Source organism: Argopecten irradians, chromosome 4, assembly GCF_041381155.1.
Source record: "Argopecten irradians isolate NY chromosome 4, Ai_NY, whole genome shotgun sequence".
Taxonomy (NCBI): domain Eukaryota; kingdom Metazoa; phylum Mollusca; class Bivalvia; order Pectinida; family Pectinidae; genus Argopecten; species Argopecten irradians.
The window spans coordinates 15,459,239-15,478,484 of record NC_091137.1 but is presented as its reverse complement, the minus strand read 5'-3'; the positions used below and the strand labels follow the sequence as shown (position 1 = coordinate 15,478,484).

The 19,246-nt window shown below is 35.6% G+C and overlaps 1 protein-coding gene across 2 annotated transcripts; it reads right to left on the bottom strand.

The window, feature by feature from the left end:
• Positions 1-3,585: 3,585 nt before the first annotated feature.
• Positions 3,586-19,211, bottom strand: LOC138320736 (acyl-CoA-binding domain-containing protein 6-like). Of its 2 annotated transcripts, XM_069263908.1 has the most exons (7): positions 18,946-19,211; positions 11,487-11,551; positions 10,076-10,172; positions 7,889-8,092; positions 7,163-7,252; positions 6,739-6,769; positions 3,586-6,097 (listed from the first exon to the last, which is right to left on the bottom strand). In XM_069263908.1, exons 1-7 carry the CDS (start codon positions 19,066-19,068, stop codon positions 5,949-5,951), a joined length of 759 nt encoding a protein of 252 aa, XP_069120009.1. In that variant the 5' UTR covers positions 19,069-19,211; the 3' UTR covers positions 3,586-5,948. The 2 variants fall into 2 exon arrangements, with proteins under 2 accessions (XP_069120009.1, XP_069120010.1); XM_069263909.1 differs by lacking the exon at positions 7,889-8,092.
• Positions 19,212-19,246: the final 35 nt, after the last annotated feature.

Genomic DNA, 19,246 nt, shown 5'->3' with positions numbered 1-19,246 from the left:
AAGATAACAATGCACAAGTTGTATTGGCTGGGTCTCGGCACAATGGAATGTGTACTACGGGTCAACAAATTGACATTGGCAGCTACAGTCGAGCCTTTCCCAGGGCCTTGATAACAAAATACATTAATTAACTCTCAACCATTGTTTTTCCCTTTAACAGTAAATGGTTATGTTACACATTTACACACACATATAGGCCTATAAACAGCATCTAGATGAAACTAGGGCACCTGACTTGTGACACTGTCCAGGGAATATAGATTATCCAACACAGGTAATTATGATGTCATGACACTTTGAGTAACATATTAAAGAATAGAAAAATAATAAATATTTCTTAATTGCCTAAATCTTTTCTTAAACTATATTTCTTTTGTATGAAGTGGTACCGTCGGCCATATAATTTCCCATAATGCATTGTTTTCCTCATTTAAATATTACTATAGACAAAGAAGGAATGAAATATATTTTAATTCCTCAAAAATACAGTTTATGTCTGTTTGTCGCCAAGTTTTATCAGTTCCGTCCTTATCTATAACTACATGTCTGTGCCAAATTTCATTGCTGTTAATGGTGTATAACTTGAGATATCCTGTTCACAAGGTGATTTTTCAAAACTAGGGGGTATGCTATAAGCTACGATGGAGCTACGCTCCATCATCGTGCTAAAAACAGTGAAAGAAAAAATTTGACCGTGCAGCCAAGATCTTTATTTGATAGCAATATGACTCACATTTTTCATACCTCGATGAAGCTAATTAGTATTGTAATGTGAACCTTTTAGACCACATGTACATTGAATTATATATATACAATGAGGCATTAAAGCTCATGTTTAACTATTTATTCAATTTGGGAACTTGTTAAGTAGTTTCAGGCATGTATTAACCGCATCCTCCATAACGACTTTGTAACTCAATAAAAGTATTGCTTTCAATATCTATCAGCCTTATTAGTTTTTGTTTTAAAATTATCACCATACCAGTTTGACATTTTGTCAATAAGAATATACCTGGGGTGTTTTGTATGTTTTGTTATCATTATCTTCTAAAGTCACGTCATGGCAATAAGATTAAAATTGGTAATATTTATATTACCATCTTAATTTATTGACATAATGCCAAACTCATGTTGAAATACATCCTCAATACTCCAGGGGTTACTTTCACTTTTGTTATATCTACCCCTGGACTATGTCAAAGCAAAACTGAAGGTTCTGTGTGCGACAACAGATGAGACAGGTAGTTTGAGCCTCTGATTACATCAAAAGAATCGAATAATGGTACACTATGGTTGATTGTATGGCTTTGATGTCGGGTGTCGCTTTCTACATGATCTGGGGTTTTTTAACACGAAAATACATTTAATACCCCAGACATGTTATACATCTGAAGGCTTGGGGTAGGCCTTCAAAAATATAAACGAATATCCCCTCTACGTGATCTTTAAAGGAATATTTCGTGGACCTGTGATTAGTAATGCTTTTTCTCCTGAAATGCCATAATCTAAGGATGGATATTACGACAGTGATAGTAACCCCTGGAGTATCGAAGATGCGTTCATCCAACGTGATTAATCACGAAATCGACCAAGCAAAGTTTTGTTTTTATTTTTTACTATCATCCGGAGAAGAAAATGTACTAGGAGGACAGGTATTCCACCAAATATGTTCTTATTACAAATACAAATAATACAACATTGTATACACCGTGGATTCATAACGGACGTACACAGTATTATGGTAAAATATAACTACAGAATGCTTCTTCAGATTGAAGCACCTTGAAAAAACATTTCTAAAAAAAGACACAGAGTGGAAACATGTTTACGATACGACTAATGCAGGTATATGTGCACCTAGCTACAATATTGTAGTTCACTCTTCGTGTAAAATCGTGTAAAGAAACTAAACGAAAGTCTGAGGAGTCGCTGATTTTATTAATTTAATTAATCTAAATTAATTAATCGCCTGTAAACTACTTGGCAAAACCATTGAGGTTACAATTGTACACTTTATTGGGCTATAGAATGCCACGTTTTGTCTGTGGAAAGGGGCTTGATATTCATTGTAAACGTTTTACAGATTACTGAGTTTGTCAATTTACAGAAATCAATTGTACTGAACAACAAACTTTATTCTCATATAAGAGACCATCACAAGAGGATAGGCAAGAAATGATAACAATTTACTCCAAAATCAATACCAAAAATGTAGTCGAAAATTCATAAAATATTATAAGTGATGATAACAAAAAAAGGACATGATTACAATATCAATCATACTATCAATTCAAGCTCTGTACAAAATGAACATAGCTTAAATATGTAATCTCCCTTTTATTTGTTATCGTATGAAAAATGTAGAGGAGTACCTTTAATATATATAATCATATTATCAACTATCAACAACGTAATGTTTGTGGGATACGAATTAATTGAAGTAGTAAATATGGAGCAAAGAAGCAATTCCAACAGTGTGGACAAAGGACAGTCACAAATTTCATTAAATATATATATATATATATACCACTAATCGATATGTTTTGTATTTGTACTGGCAGAGTTCATTTGAACTCTTATTTGTCTGTAAAATCTAAATCAATGCATTGTAGGTTATGTTGACAACATTTGGTGGTGAATAACATATGGAAAGCTCTTCTTGATTTGTCAGAATATAAATTATATAATTCCTTAAAGCTTAAATTTCTCTATAGAAAAGCATTACCTACAATGCGAAAGTGGCTGGATCGCAAAAATCGTGCATATTTTATGCATACATGTATGAACTGTGCTGTAAAAAGTCTGAAGGTGTACCATCTCAAAAAAACTTACGCGAATTAAGCCTTCGCGCGAAAACAGTTACGTTTACAATATACCGTATCTATGTTAATAACATTGTGTCCAATAAATTGAAAAAGAAATAGAATATTCTTTTGGTTCGATTGCCATACTAGATATATCACCTAGTTTAATTGAGATACTTGGTGTAACAATACCAAGGACTTATAATAAATATTTGAACAAAACTAACTATTTATGAGTTTGTTTCATGTGTATATAATGAATACAATGTATATCGTGTCATTGCGATCGTTAGGCTACATGAATACTTCATGTTCGATTGACATTTCAACAAAGTAAATGTAAAAACGGCTTTAACAATCCTTAGCATTTACTTTGATGTCATGAAGCAAATATGGCGTTTTGTTCCCAGAAATTAGCGTTGGTTTGGATATTTTCAGAAACTAAAATATGTATGTCGTCTTTGTCATTGAACAATGTACACATAATACCTGTCAATATTAGAGTTTGCTGGTGATATGAAAGTCTTCTAAAGCACCCTGAAGATAATTTTATGTTGTATCTTGACATGTTTTACATCATATTAATATCTTAACTCGAATGAAACGTTTTTGACAAAATCTATTATTTTAGATGTACTGGCAGAGATTTATAGAAGTCCTGTGTCATCTAGTAAGTTCGTTTCTCTATCGGTCAACGTGGTGAGTGCATTGAGATTAGTTTCCAGTTTCTAAAAATTTTGCTACATTTGATTGAAGAGAAGAAACAATACAGAAATTCAGGTCATTTCATCAGATTTTATTTCTTGTAAGAGCACACATCAAATTTTACACCATTCAACACTCGCACTACCTTCATAGTTGGAATTCACAACCAACAGGCTATAATTGCCTCAGAGAAATAAAGAAATTTGTCTACACAATGTCACTACAAATATAATAACTGACAGTGATAATAACCCCTGAAAATGAGCATGCTGTGTACATGGGCAATATCTAGATAAGAAAATCATCCCTAACAAATTCAAAATTAATTCAGGCAAGTCGCACTAGCCCAAAACCCAGCGTGACTTATCCTTCTTATATACGTCCTTGATTCAGGCTTGGCATTTTATTGAATTTTGAACTTTTAAAGATGCTCCACCGCCGACAGAGCATAAATGATATTCATCACTTGAACAATAATGGGTATTTAATAGTGTATATATATGTCTAATTAACAGAAAAAGTAATATAAAATAATGTATTTTGCTTTTGGTGCATGCGCAATCAGTACTTCATTCCATATAGGATATAGTGCCGCGGAATTTTTTCGGGATGCAATTAATTATTTTTTTGTAATTTTAACTTGAAGTAAAATTAGAAGCTCAAACTTTTCAAAGATTATAATGGTGTAAAGTAAGTAACTTTTGTTACTGAAGAAAAATACTAAATCGCCTGCTCCTGTTTTTGATAGTGAAAATATACCATTTGTCAGCGATGGAGCATCTTTAAAGAGTTTTCCGAAATAAGATTGATAATTTTGTAGAGTCGAGTAAGAAGAAAAAAAAACAAACAAAAAAAACAAAAACAAAAAAAAACAAAAACCCCAAAAGGAAACCCATATTCTCTCACCACATCTATCACTCCTCAGGAATCCTAACTGGGCCTTAATTCACCAACATCCCTTAACTTTCAGGAATTTCTTAACGTCAACTTTTCCATACGAAAGCATTTAGATTTTAAGTAAGACTCCTAACTCCAAATTTTTTCAATGGGGAATTTTATGTTAGGGGAATACTTTAAGTTGAGGAATGTCCCTGACAAGGGGCCCAGGCATCTCTGGTATTACGTACTAACCTTTACACATGATGAGGCCTTGTTAAGGACTAAAGTAGGCCCAAGAGTCTCAGTCTGATCTTTCAAGAAGGGAAGTAACTCTTAAAGATCAGGTTTTTATTCCTACAGTATATGGATCTTTTAAAACAAAGTGACAAATTCAATTTACCCCCAATAGCACCTGGGTGAATTTAGGACAATAACTTAATTGCAATTAAATGAAGCAGTCTTAAGATTACTACAAAAACATAAGACGTATCGTCATGACAAGTTATATCACATTTCTGACTGTGAGATATACAAAGAGCAATAAATCTGAAAAGAATTATCCTCAATTCTAATATTTCTTATACTGGGTATTTAATCATTTTAAACTATTTCTTTTATTTTTGTGCACAATTAAGGCTGCTTACAAATATTCCTTGAAATCCATTCAATTCCTCAACTAATTGTGCTCTTATAACTCTCGAAATGTTAAATTGATCAGCGACAGTTTATAATTAATCTGATTTTGCATCAAGATAAAATGTAAAGATGTAATGAATACTCCCTGTATTTTAGTCCAAATATGTATTTTCAATATGACTACATGGATGAAAATGATATTTCATTCAGTCATCTATATGTACATGTAAGTGGCTATGATGTACTCAACGTGAATATGAAAACAATTCGGCAAGCTTCCCAAACTTTTTTGATTTGATGATCGACGGAAAGGACACCAGAACATTAACCATAATGCATTTATCATTGGATTTTCTATGAAACAAAGTAAAAATAATGATCTGTATTTTTATCAAATTGATTTTACTAACTCGGGTTAGTATCAAGATAAATGACCTATAATGGACAATGAACAATGCGCCGCAAAGAACAAAAGGTCGTGGCATAAATAAACAAAGAGGCCCAAGTGATCTAAAATACACCGTACACATTACAAAGAAAATGAAAAACACAATAGGTCTTGGAAATATGTTTGAATATCTTTGTCATGTATTGTAGTGACTACATAGTTTTTAATCATCGAACTTTAGACATCCACACACAACACATTACATGTAATTCACGTACCCCTTGTATAAAAGTATGGAGAAATACTGCAAGGTTAAGACATTTATAAATGCAAAAACTATGTGAACCATATGGAATGTCGTAACAATCTACAGTAGTACAAAATTACCAACATGTTACTGAAAACAAAAGAGATTCCATTATAGTTAGTCAGAATCATTCCAGGATCACACCATTAGATTGTGATCTGGCAGAGCAACAACAACCATTTTTAGTTCCCTTACTTCTGGTTGGTAAGATAACTTAAACAGCTAACATTCACGATTTATTGTGCTTTTCAAAAAGGTTTTTGATTTCTATTGATGTATCCAGCTCAGCAGGATTAAGACCGTCACAGTCCTTAAGAGATAAGTTTGCACCATTTTGTAGCAACTGCCGCACAACATCTTCCTGCTCACAGCACACAGCTATCAAACAAAGAAGCAAATCTTATATGATGATATATATACTATCAAAATAATAAAGCTAATTTTGTACCATGATATAATAGGGGCTAAAATTGATTACACCAATGTGACCTTCAAAGTTAGCAAAAATGATGCATGCACTTGCCTTAGTATCAATAATACAAAGTGATAAACATTTTATATAATATTGCCATTCATAACTTTGAAAAGAGTTAAAAGGTATTTTATTTTTAGAAATTTCATATAACAACTAAAAGCAACTACTGTCAGTATTCTGAGCTTTTGCCTTTTTCTACCTTTTACATATTTCAACCACTTGAAGTCAATGTCATTTTTCTGGGCACTGATAAATAATCTACAGTCCAGTCTTTTGGTTAGTCGAAAATGGTTCAAAGAAACTAAGGAATGCATCACAACAGACGACTACTTTACATGTCTGAATGACCAAGGTGTGCCAACGATCAACATCCTAGAAAGATGAAAGATGAAGAGATTTCCTCATGAAAGATTTTGGCCGCTATAGATACTATTAGAAAATTCTGCAGCTGAATCACTTTTTTGTATAATATAACTACAACCCTTCTCCTCCCCACAGGTAATTGTTGTCTTGAACATTTAAATATGGTTAAATATATATTTACCAAAATGAAGAGGTGTTTGCTGCTCAAGGTCCTGAAATTACAAAAAAAAAAAACAAATCAAATTCACTTCCATGTATGGCAATGCAAGGCTTTCAATCAAAGATTTCGGAACAAATTAAACAAAAATAAACAAATGAGACATTTAGTGTTCAAAAGACTAATTACACTCATCTCAAGCACTGTGGGAGTGCTTATGAGAACAAAACTTGTATTACCCTTTCACATTTTTTTTGCATAAAATAAGCTATAAATCCATTTGAAAATGAAATCAAAAAAAGAAACTGTAGAATTTATATATTCTTCATCCACATTTAACTGAAAGTACCGGTAATTGAAATTGAGGCTTCAAAAAAGGCAAAGAGTTTCTTACAAGGATTGGAGCACTTATTGGATAGATTACTGTACAGAATTAATTTTGATTTACCTGTGCATTAATATCTGCCTTTAGTTTGATTAAAACCTCTACCATCTCTGATAAACCCCGGTCACATGCCCAGTGGAGTAATGTCATTCCCTGAAATCAACATTGTATTGTTGTCTAAGACATATTGTATAAATTAATTAAAATATTCGTTCCCATTTTTTATAACCCCTAATGAAGTAAAGGGGGGATATACTTGAATCAGGTTGTCTGTCCATCCGTCCGTCTGTGTCTGTAGACAAGACTTTGTCGGGCGAACTCCTCCTAAACTACTTGAAAGATTTTGATAAAATTTGCAATGTCCCCTGCTAAAGGAGGTATTACAAATTTGTAATGAAATGTCTTTTTGCTTTCCAAAGTTTGATTAATTTATAATTCAGTATGTTATTGACATATTTAAAATATATGATTTCTGAGAACAGAAAGAGCCACCAGAATAGCAACATCTCAGTCTTGTCTTAAACAATTGTTGAAGGTATATTAAAGAAGATAATTAAGATGATAGGTTTTGAAAAACTTGTGTTATGTTGACTGTGAGTGTTGACTGAGACTTGTACTGAAAGGGTCTGTTTACAATTAGTAATATTTCATGATATATATCCAAAGAAAGATGGGACAAAAAATTAACCATTTTTGGCATACAAATTAGAATTTTCTCAGAAATGCTTTCATAAAGAAAATTTGAGCCATTTTTGATTGTATAATTAGTTTATATCTGTAAAATTTTACCGATTCATCTGCTATGTTGACTTCATTACCATCACAGTCAGCTAGGATATTCTGGACTTGTGTGGTGTTGCCATCCTTACACCAGTCAAACAGGGTCTTATTTTCATCAGCAATCTCTGTGTCTGTATTAGACATAGTACTAACAGATACCCAGCCTCTCCCCACATTGTCACCACTCCCATCTCTACAGTCGGGCTTATCTATCTACAATACACAAAACCAATTCTCTTATCAAGCAGTGGTATGGTCTCATAGCTGGAATCATTCCAAAGTAGCTCCAAAGACATTGAGAAGGTCCTTTTCCAAATATTATCATGTTATCAAGTTTTTGGCTATGTTGAAAGGGACTATTAAACATTAACATGCATTTTACATTTTATTATTGCTTCTATTTATGATAGATCATGTGACATACCGTAAACCCACTTCATGATAATTCGCGAAGATAAACGTTTGTTAATTTAGATATCAATTTGCGGAGATAAACATTCACAAATTCATTTTGATCGTGATATTTCCAAAAGTGAATCGCATGTGAAAAAAGATTTGATTGACATATACCATTATTGTATATAAGCTAAAAATTTCTTGATTTATATTTTGTTCCAGACAGGTGAAATTTTAGTTTGGGGAACAAGAAAAAGTCACAGGGGACCAAGTCTGGTGAATATGCAGAGTGGGGGAGGACAGTGACCTTTTCTGCCTTCAAAAACTCCGTTACAATGCGCGCCTGGTGTGCTGGCGCATTATCATGTAAAAGCCTGAGGTACTTAAAACCTGTCTGTGGGCGGTGGCGTTTGTAGACTTTCTTAAGTTTTCGAAGTACAACATCTCTATAATACTTCGCTATGACAGTTTTGCCTTTTGGAACAGGGATTTGAATGATTGGACCCTTGTTATCAAAGAATATGACATACAAAACCTTCCTTACGGTGCATATTCTTTTAGCAATGCTAGGGCGCCTGGCGTTTTTGCCTGCTCAGATTCGATAAGAGCATTTCCTTTTGGGTTCGAAAAAATACACCCATGTTTCATCACCTGTGACCAAATTATCAAAAGCCTTTTTGCTGTATTTTGGGTATTTCTTCAATAAGAATTTGGCCTTGTCAACCCGGGACCTCTTTTGGTTGTCAGTTAGTAAATGGGGTATCCACCTGGCATTGATCTTGCCCAGCTTAAGATGTTTCTTTAAAATGCAATGAATACGTGCTAAAGATAAGCCTGTTATTTTAGCTAACTGCCGGACAGTGTACCTTGCATCTTTTTCAAGGAATTGCCGAATTAGTTCAATGTTATGCTTTGTTGTTGTTGTTGCAGGGCGACCTGTGTGGGCAGCATCTTTAAGCTGCTGGTGTCCCGACTTAAATCGAACAACCCACCTACAAATAGTCATATATGACATTTGACCCTTCCCATATATATCACACACCTCACGATGAATATCCACCGGCTTTAAGCCAAGTAGAGACCTAACTTTGATATAGGCCGTAATTTCAATTACGTTTTCAACTCTCTTGCCAACCATATTTGTATAGAGTGTAACGAGTGCGCTACAAAACAATGTACACAGCATCAAGGTCAGTGTAATTGTGAGCGAGATATTTACCTATATCACACTTCAGATATCACGCTATCGCCACGAGGTAGTTTTAAGCCCATTTAGCAGGATTTCCACGAGATATTGTGCAAGTAACATTAATTTAGGAACATCCCTCGTATACTACTTAGCCGTGTTGAACTAGGGTATAATTCTGCTGGCAACACTATGGTTTTAATTTCAACTCTTACTAGCTCTTCAAAAGAGAAAAAATTGAAGTGGCTAATATTAAGTTTCCAAATTTTGGATACAATTTTATTGAAACCTATTTTCATGAGTAGTAAAATTTATCTAACTGTTCACTCTACAACTATTTCAAATTATTTATATAAAGGAGATGCATATGAAGAAGTTTAATAGAATCTTACATGGGTCTGTGAAGTGGACAGGGATATCTCAACACGAGTGAAAGATTTTGGCCGGTCAACCTGAGGCTTGCCGAGGGTTGACGGCCAAAACCTTTCAGCATGTATTGATGATGTCACGTTCTTGTCTAGCGCGTGTGAGCTGTCTTACACCCCCCTGTGTAAGATGGAGATATCTTTTCCCTAGCATCCACGGGATATCCCTGTGAAGTATGGGAGAAATACCTTTTTCTGCCACTCAGGGTCCACATTGCCTAAGAAAGTGATGTACTGGAACATGGCTGCTTTCTTTGACATATCACCTAGCTTTTTCCATGCTTCCCTAGAAAACATACAAAATGGATAAAATAAATGAAGTCAAGATAACTGAGGAAAAGCCATACTGACTGATATTACTTAACTGTTCTTAAAAACTTACTAAATTAATATTGATCTTTGATTGTTACATATATGTAAGTACAGTGTATATCAAACATTTATTACATACAAATACAAAATGTATAGCAGGAATTATGATTTCTAATAAATGAGGCCTAATAAATGAGTACATAATTATAGTCAAGAATGTATGTAGTTCAAAACTACATTTTCTATGGCTGAGCATATTGACAAAATTAAATCAAAGTACTCAAAGTACTGCAAATACAACGCAGCAGAAACAGAAAAATAGAATGAAATCAAATGAATTTCCTAAATCAAAATATATAAACCATATTATAAAGACTTTAATATCAAATATTTCAAGAACGCTCAACTGATCACAGAAAATACATATGTTTTGTTTGACATTTTTCTTAAGTAAAGTTCCTACATGAAAATTACAAAGAAAACAAGTCATCATTAAAATGAGTTTTATGTTGCTCATACACTTATTTTGGTAAAACCATGCACATATGAGGGCAGCCTATAAGTTATTTTGCCTTTACCTCAGATCTGTGTTTAACATTCATTTAAAAACATTATTTTAAAGTACACAAAAACTCTTATGTCTATAAGCCTTAGATAGTAAGTCCAATTTAAATTATCATTAACAGAGATTATGTAAGTTGGACAGAGGAGTCACCAGCAGGCAACAGTTGACCTAGATGGACTGTGTATTATATAACACTCTGTGTATTCTACCAATCAGAAGGCAGTCTTCCCATGACCACTGATTGGTCCAAAGAAATATTATTCAATGAATAGGGAATTTATGAATGGAAGTTTATGAATGAAATAGTTCAAGAGGTCACCACTAGATGTCATTGTAGGGCAAGTCCTACTCAGTCCTACACATCAATAGTAAACCGGATAGCATTAATAGAAACGCTAGTTGCGTTGTATTAAAAAGAAAATAAAAAATTTGACTTATTTGATTAAGTTACATGTTGTATATGAGATTTAAAGTAATAATTTTCCGTAGTACTAGAGTTTGTAATTATGCTTATTTGGTACTTGAATATAAGGAACCCTTATGTAAATGTCAAAACAGTAGTGGAAAACCAATTTGATTCAGCAATTACAAAGTTATCTCAAATGTGCCAAAGAAAACAAGAAAACAACATTAACGATTACAGATTTTTAAATGGTATATGTTTGTTTCAATATCATGCCTATAATAGATCAATGGACAGGGATATAATACGTATATAGTTACCATTTATGTTTTCCTTGAAAATCAAAAATTCCTGGCTTGTTTGTATTGCATCTCCCCTCTGTAGCCTGTAACAAATGCAGACAAGTTAGTAATTATAAGCTTTACAAGATAGCAGCTGAAATTCTGCTGATTTTCATTTCCACTTTGAAATATGACAATATTCTCTGTGTGATCTCAGATCTCATTGATCTGTGTCAACTCAACAAATGTTTTTGGACTTACTGGGAAAACTATCAGGCTTTTTGTGGAAATAACAACTGAAATATGCTCATGGGTAAGTCCAATGTTAAGTGGCGCACATGTTTTATAGTTACTTAATTCTACAATATTATGTATTTCTAAACATATCTCAAATTTAATAAGGAACAAGAGGCCCAGAGGACCTGTATCACTCACCTGGTTATCGTAATGCCAAGTAAAGTTCTGAATACAGGATCATTGTTTCTTTTCTGAAGAAATTTAAAGATTTACCTCTAATTTCTCTATTGGGACCTACTCTTTCTACTCCAGGGGGTCAAAGCCAAAATTTATGCAAATTCTGTTACCCTTCCACAGAGGATATTCCCGGCCAAATTTGGTTACAATCTAAAGCATACAAAACTTTTATGAAGTCCTATAAAGTAGCGATTTAAAGGATTTACCTCTATTTCCTTTAATGGGCTCTGCCCCAAATTTAGTTACATTCCATGCAGAACTTTATGACAGGATTTACCTCTATTTCCCCTATTAGACCCCGTCCCTCCTGCCCCGTGGGAATCAGAGCCAAAATTTATACAAACTCTGTTCCCCTTCCATCAAGGATGTTTCTGGCCCAATTTGGTTAAAATCCATGTAGAACTTAAGGACTAGTAGCAATTTAATGGTAGGTTTCGCCCAACCAAATAAATTTATTTTTTGTAAAATCCGATAAATGGAAGGAAAGGTGAAAAAACATATTAAAAATACCTAAATTCAATTTCTTAATGCATATGAGATTGAACAAATGTTTCTTGAATACATAATTGAAGGAAATCCATTATTTTATAACAATGTCAGGCTGATGGGATAGTATGCAAATGTAGCTGCGATGGATTGTGTTGTCGAAGTTTCGCACATGCGCATTGTTACACACTAAAAGTAAACAAAATGGCTGAACAAAAGCGTCTGAGAAAACAAGAGGCCCATAGGACCTGTATCACTCACCTGGTTTGTAATACTAAGTAATGTTCTGAATACAGGTTCATAGGGTTTTTTTTCCTGAAAGAATTTAAATATTTACCTCTAATTTCCCGACTGGGCCCCACTCATTCTGTTCAAAGGGGTCATGTTCAAAGGGGTCAGACCCAAAATTTATATTAATTCTGTTCCCCTTCCAAAGAGGATGTTTCTGGTCAAATTTGGTTACAATCCCAAACTTTATGACTACAAAGTAGCAATTTAAATAATTTACCTTTCATTCCCCTATTAGGCCCCTTCCTTCCTGCCCCCAGGGGTTTCGGGCCACACAAAAGTCTGTTCCCTATTCCCAGAGGATGTTTTTGGCGAATTTGGATACAATCCATGTATAACTCTATGAATAGTAGCGATTTAAAGACTTTACCTCTATTTCCCTACCCCCCTACCCCCGGGAAGTCAGAGCCAAAATATATACAAAATCTGTTCCCCCTTCCCCAGAGGATGCTTCGGGCCAAATCTGGTTATAATCCATGCAAAACTCTATGACAAGTAGCAATTAAAATGATTTACCTTTGTTTTTCCTATTGGGCTCCGCCCCTCCTGCCCCAAGGGAGTCAGAGTCAAAATTTATTCAAATTCTGTTCCCCTTCCCCCAAGGATATTTGTGTCCAATGTTAGTTAAAGAACCCTATGACTAGTGACGTTTTAAAGAATTTACCTGTTTCCCCTATTGGGCCCCGCCCCTCCTGTCCCCCGGGGAGTCAGTGCCAAAATATATACAAACTCTGTTCCCCTTCCCCTGAGGAAATTTGTGGCCAAATTTGGTTACATTCCATGCAGAACTCTATGACTAGTAGTGTTTTAAAGGATTTACCTCTATTTCCCCTATTGGGCCCCGCCCCTCCTGTCCTCTGGAGGTCAGAGCCAAAATTTATACAAACTCTGTTCTCCTTCCCCCAAGGATATTTGTGGCCAAATTTGGTTGCATTCCATGAAGAATTCAATGACTATTAGCATTTTAAAGGATTTAACTCTATATCCTCTATTGGGCCCCGCCCAGGGATCAATCTAGGTTTTAGGGGAAACTACCCTTTTTCAAAATAGGTGAAAAGTCTGGCGAAATATAGGGGAATTTGAATCTCTTATTTTGCTCCAAAATTTATATTCATTTTGACGAAAAAGTACTGTAAAACAACTTATTTTATTTTTAGATTTAGTAAAGCAAGATCTTAAGCTCAATAATGAAAAATTTGAGTTTTTCATAAAATATGCAGTAGCTGTATGATAAATATGAAGGAATTTGCTAAAAAAAGTCTAAAATCATAAATGAAAAATAAGTTACAGGGGAAATTGAGTTACAAAAACGGTCATTTTTAGCTTCAAATGGGGAATTTTTAAATCTTCAGGGGAATTTTAGGCCAGAGGGGAATTCATTCCTTGAGGGGAAATTTACCCATAAACGGTAATAAATCAGAGCTAGATTGATCCCTGCCGCCCCTCCTGTCCCGCAGGGGTCCGAGCCAAAATTGATACCAACTCTGTTATCCTTCCCCAAAGGATATTTGTGGCCAAATTTGGTTACATTCCATGTAGAACTCTATGACAAGTAGTGTTTTAAAGGATTTACCTCTGTATCCCCTATTGGGCCCGCCCCTCCTGTCCCTGGGGGGGGTTAGAGCCAAAATTTATACAAACTCTGTTCCCCTTCCCTAATGGATGTTTCTGGCCAAATTTGGATACAATCCATGTATCCATGTATAACTCAATGACTAGTAGCGATTTAAAGACTTTTTCTCTATTTGCCACATTGGGCCCTACCCTCCAAACCCTGGAGGGTCAGAGCCAAAATATATACAAACTCTCTTCCCTCCTGCCACTGGGGATCAGAGATGAAAATTATATGAAATCTGTTCCCTTTCCGCAGAGGATGTTTGTGGCAAATTTTGGTACACAATCCATGCAGAACTCGATGACTAGTAGCAATTTAAAGAATTTACCTCTATTTCATCCATTGCGCTCTGCCCCTTCTGTCGCAAGGGGATCAGAGCCAAAATTTATACAAACTCAGTTCTCCTTCCCCCAAAGGATGTTTCTGGCCAAATTTGGTTACAATCTATGCAGAACTCTATGACTATTAGCTATTTGGTTTTACCCCTATTTTCCCTATTGGGCCCCGGCCCTCCTGTCCCATGGGGGCCAGAGTCAAAATTTATACAAACTCTGTTCCCCTTTCCCAGAGGAAATTTGCGGCCAAATTTGGTTACATTCCATGTAGAACTCTATGACTAGTAGTGTTTTGAACAAGAGGCCCAGAGGGCCTGTATCGCTCACCTGGTTTGTAATTCCAAGTAATGTTCTGAATACAGGTTCATTGTTTCTTTTCTGAAGGAATTTTAATATTAACCTCTAAATCCCCTATTGGGCCCCATCCCTCCTGCCCCCAGGGGGGTCATAGCCAAAATTTATACAAGTTTTGTTCCCCCTCCCCCAAGGATGTTTGTATCCAAATTTGGTTAAAATCCATGCAGAACTCTAGGACAAGTAGCGATTTATAGGATTTACCTCTATTTCCCCTATTGGGCCCCGCCCCTCCTGCCCCCTGGGAGTAAGAGCCAAAATTTATAAAATTTCTGTTCCCCCTCCCCCAAGGATGCTTGTGGCCAAATTTGGTTACAATCCATGCAGAACTCTATGACTAGTAGCGATTTAAAGGAAATGTTGACGGACGGACGGACGACGGACGACGGACGCCGCACCATGACATAAGCTCACCAGCCCTTCGGGCCAGGTGAGCTAAAAATTTACCTCTGTTTAACCTATTGAGTCCCGCCCCTCCTGTCCACCGGGAGTCAGAGCCAAAATTTATACAAAATCTGTTACCCTTTCCCATAGGATATTTGTGGCCAAAATTTTGTTACATTCCATGTAGAACTCTATGACTAGTAGCATTTTAAAGGATTTACCTCTGTTTCACCTATTGGGCCCTGCCCCTCCTGTCCCTGGTGGATCAGAGCCTAAATTTACGCAAATTCTGTTCCCCTTCCCCAATGGATGTTTCTGGCCAAATTTGGTTAGAATCCATGCGAAACTCTATGATAAGTAGCATTTTAATGTAAATGTAAGGGCGGACGGACGGCCCTTCAGGCCAGGAGAGCTAAAAATTGACCCCTGCGACCTTGAAAATAAGTAAAGGTCATCCATTTTCACCCTTTAGTAGCCCTTCATCCCAGCATTACTGTTATTGAGAAAAAGTTGTTCAAAGAGCTTATTGGACCCCTGTGACCATGATAGTAGGTCAAGGTCATTCACTTTCACAACTTTGGTAGCCCTTCTTCCTAGCATGCTACAGGCCAAATATGAGTACTGACTACTCTGGGCCTTATGCATATTGAGAAGAAGTCATTCAAAAATATCAGCCTATTGGACCCTTGTGACCTTGAAAGCAGGTCAAGGTCATTCATTTTTAACAACTTTGGAAGCCCTTCATCCAAGCATGCTACAGACCAAATATGAGTACACTGGACCTTTCAGTTAGTTAGAAGAAGTCTCTCAAAGATTTTAGCTTATTTGACTCCTGTGACCTTGAAAGTAGGTCAAGGTCATTCTTTTTCATAACTTTGGTGGCCCTTTAACCACGCATGCTACAGGCTAAATATGAGTACTCTTGGCCTTACAGTTATTGAGAAGAAGTTGTTCAAAGATTTTATCCTTTTTGACCCCTGTGACCTTGACATCATGTCAAGGTAATTCATTTTCACAAGTTTGGTAGCCCTTCATTCCCGCATACTACAGGCCAATTATAAGTACTCTGGGCCTTATTGTTATTGAGAAGATGTTGTTTAAAGATTTTAGCCTATTTGACCCCTGTGACCTTGAAAGTATGTCAAGGTCATTAACTTTCACAACTTTGGTAGCCCTTCATCCCAGCATGCTACAGGCCAAATATGAGTACTTTAGGCCTAACGGTTATTGAGAGGAAGTCGTTTGAATGATAAGTTTACACACGGCGGACAGCGGACGACGGACGACGTCGGACGGTGCATGATGAGTCTTCAGGTCAGATGACCTTAAAACTTGTTCCAGCATACTTTCAGCAAATGCATTACCTATAGTACCTGCTTGCAAGGCTTAATCAAAGTACTCAAAGTACTGCAAATACAACGCATCAGAAACAGAAAAATACATTGTAGAATGAAATCAAATGAATATCCAAAATCAAAATTTATAAACCATATAAAAAGACTTTGATATCAATTATTTCAAGAACATTCAACTGATCATGGAAAATACATATACTTTGTTTGACATTTTTCTTAATCAAAGTTCCTACATGAAATAATGGATTTTAAAATTACAAAAGAAAACATTAGTCTTCATTAAAAATGATTTTTTTATCCTATACTCTTTTCTTGTGTTGCAAATACACTTATTTTGGCAAAACCATGCATACATGAGGGCAGCCTTATAAGTAATATTGCTTTTACCTAAGATCTGTATTTTAAAAATCATTTAAAAACATTATTTTTTAAGGTACACTGAAAGAACATCTGATTGGTTTACTTTATAACTCTCTGGTCTATAAGCCTTAGATAGTAATTCCAATTTGAATTATCATTAACAGAGATTATGTAAGTTGGACAGAGGAGTCACCAGCAGGCACAACAGTCAGGGAGTACTAGTATAAGGTACAGTTGACCAAGATGGTGCTGTGTATTATATAACACTCTGTGTATTCTCTATACACACTCTGTGTATTCTACCAATCAGAAGGCAGTCTTCCCATGACTACTGATTGGTTCAAAGGATTATTATTCAATGACTAGGGAATTTATGAATGGAAGTTTATAAATGAAATGGTTCAAGAGGTCACCACTATAGATGTCATTATAGGGCAAGTCCGTCAAATCAACAGTAAAACCGGATAACAATAATACAAATGCTACATGTGCTGTATTAAAAACTGAATCAGGGCTCAACATTAACTTTTTTAAGGACTTGCCCTGTTGGGCAGGTGACCACAAAAACCTACCTGCCCGACTGGAAATTTTACTTGCGCAATGAAATTTAATGAAAAATGATAAAATTTCTCTATATTTTTTGATTTATTTATGATCATTCCTTTTGATTTTCTTAATTTTTGTGTTTTCTATGAGCATATTAAAGAATTAATGATACACTGTAGTAAATACAACAGAATATGTCCTGTCCTAATAAATTGTTACTAGCTACTGACCAGTTCCGAAAGTGATAATTACCAGGAACCTTCCAGACCTAATAACTCCACTGACACTTCAAATCTGCTTTGATGTATCTTCTTCTTAGTCCACACAGTATCGTTTACGAGATTATTTACGAGATGAACAGGTGTCTTAGCTAACAATATTCTACAAGCATAAACCTGTGAATTATCGGTAGTGAAAGATCAATTAATGAGCAGACTAGGTTGTGTATAGCCGGCATGGCGAACAGAACATATAAATTTCTTGATTTTCAGTCAAAATTTGGTAATGCATAATTAATCTTGCACATAATGATAAACTTTTGATTCATACCATTGCTTTTGAGCTAGGCCTACCATTTGTTATCAATCTCTTTGCCATGCTTACTGTCAAATTTTATTATGACTGTGTCATCAAAGCAGGGCCCAGTTTACTTATAACATGGGTGTACAAACATCTGTTTGACCATAACTAATTATACCGATAAATCTGTGTAGACAGCTTCATGGCTCAACAATACATCGGCCTAAACAAGTATCAATGGCATTAGAATATCCATCTGGCCAAGTCACAGACCCTGAGACGTAACAGACCTACAGGAGTTCTGACCTGCCCTGGGCAGTCGAGCAATGGTTAATGCTGAGCCCTGTGAATTCTACCAAAAAAAAAAAAGTAAATTAGCAATTTCTCCCTCGTAAAATCTTATTCTCCCCTTCAACATGCGATTTACCCTTGGTAACTGCCCAAGCTAACACGCAGTGCGTGGTAATTCAAGGGGAGATAATTCAAAATGCATTTGCTTTATTACTGTACTCAACCACCAACTCATGATCAGTGAATCAACACAAAAACACGCACACACCTTCCGCCCCAAAAGGGGGACCAAAGGCCCATTGGTTAGCTGATTTGTCTCATACCATCTTTGTATGACAGGGAAACTATATGATACTGTGGTTTATCTCCTATGATTACTTATGATGGCATGTAAGTTATGGCAATGCATGGATGATGAAGTAAATATGTATGGCGCCCATCACTAGGGATTCTCGACAATAGCAAAAAACAGAGGGCACGAAGTACTTAACCTGCTTGTATCTCGAGTAGAAATATAACAATTTCTCGCTGTCGAACATCCCTGAAGATTGTCTGATGTAATTACAAGCACCTTCAAACAACTCTGTCAGATCGTCGTCAACATCGTCTGCCATTTTCCCGTAAATGATACTGAGTGTCGTAAAAGTCGACTAACAGTTAAGCTTATTCTAGTGTCTTGTGAGGACTGTTTGAATGATTTTACTCTCACCAAAATCACACAAAACTAGGGCCTTGCAAACTACGATATAATTCTAAATTTGGGACATATACCTGTACACAAATATTTCTTAC

Excerpts from the sequence above, each read along its gene's own strand:
- LOC138320736 (XM_069263908.1), bottom strand. The coding sequence starts at position 19,068 with ATGGCAGACGATGTTGACGACGATCTGACAGAGTTGTTTGAAGGTGCT. Across the intron at positions 8,093-10,075 it reads ACCCTGAGTGGCAGAAAAAG|ATAGATAAGCCCGACTGTAG; the intron begins GTATTTCTCCCA and ends TGTGTATTGTAG. Across the intron at positions 7,253-7,888 it reads TCAACATAGCAGATGAATCG|GGAATGACATTACTCCACTG; the intron begins GTAAAATTTTAC and ends TGTTGATTTCAG.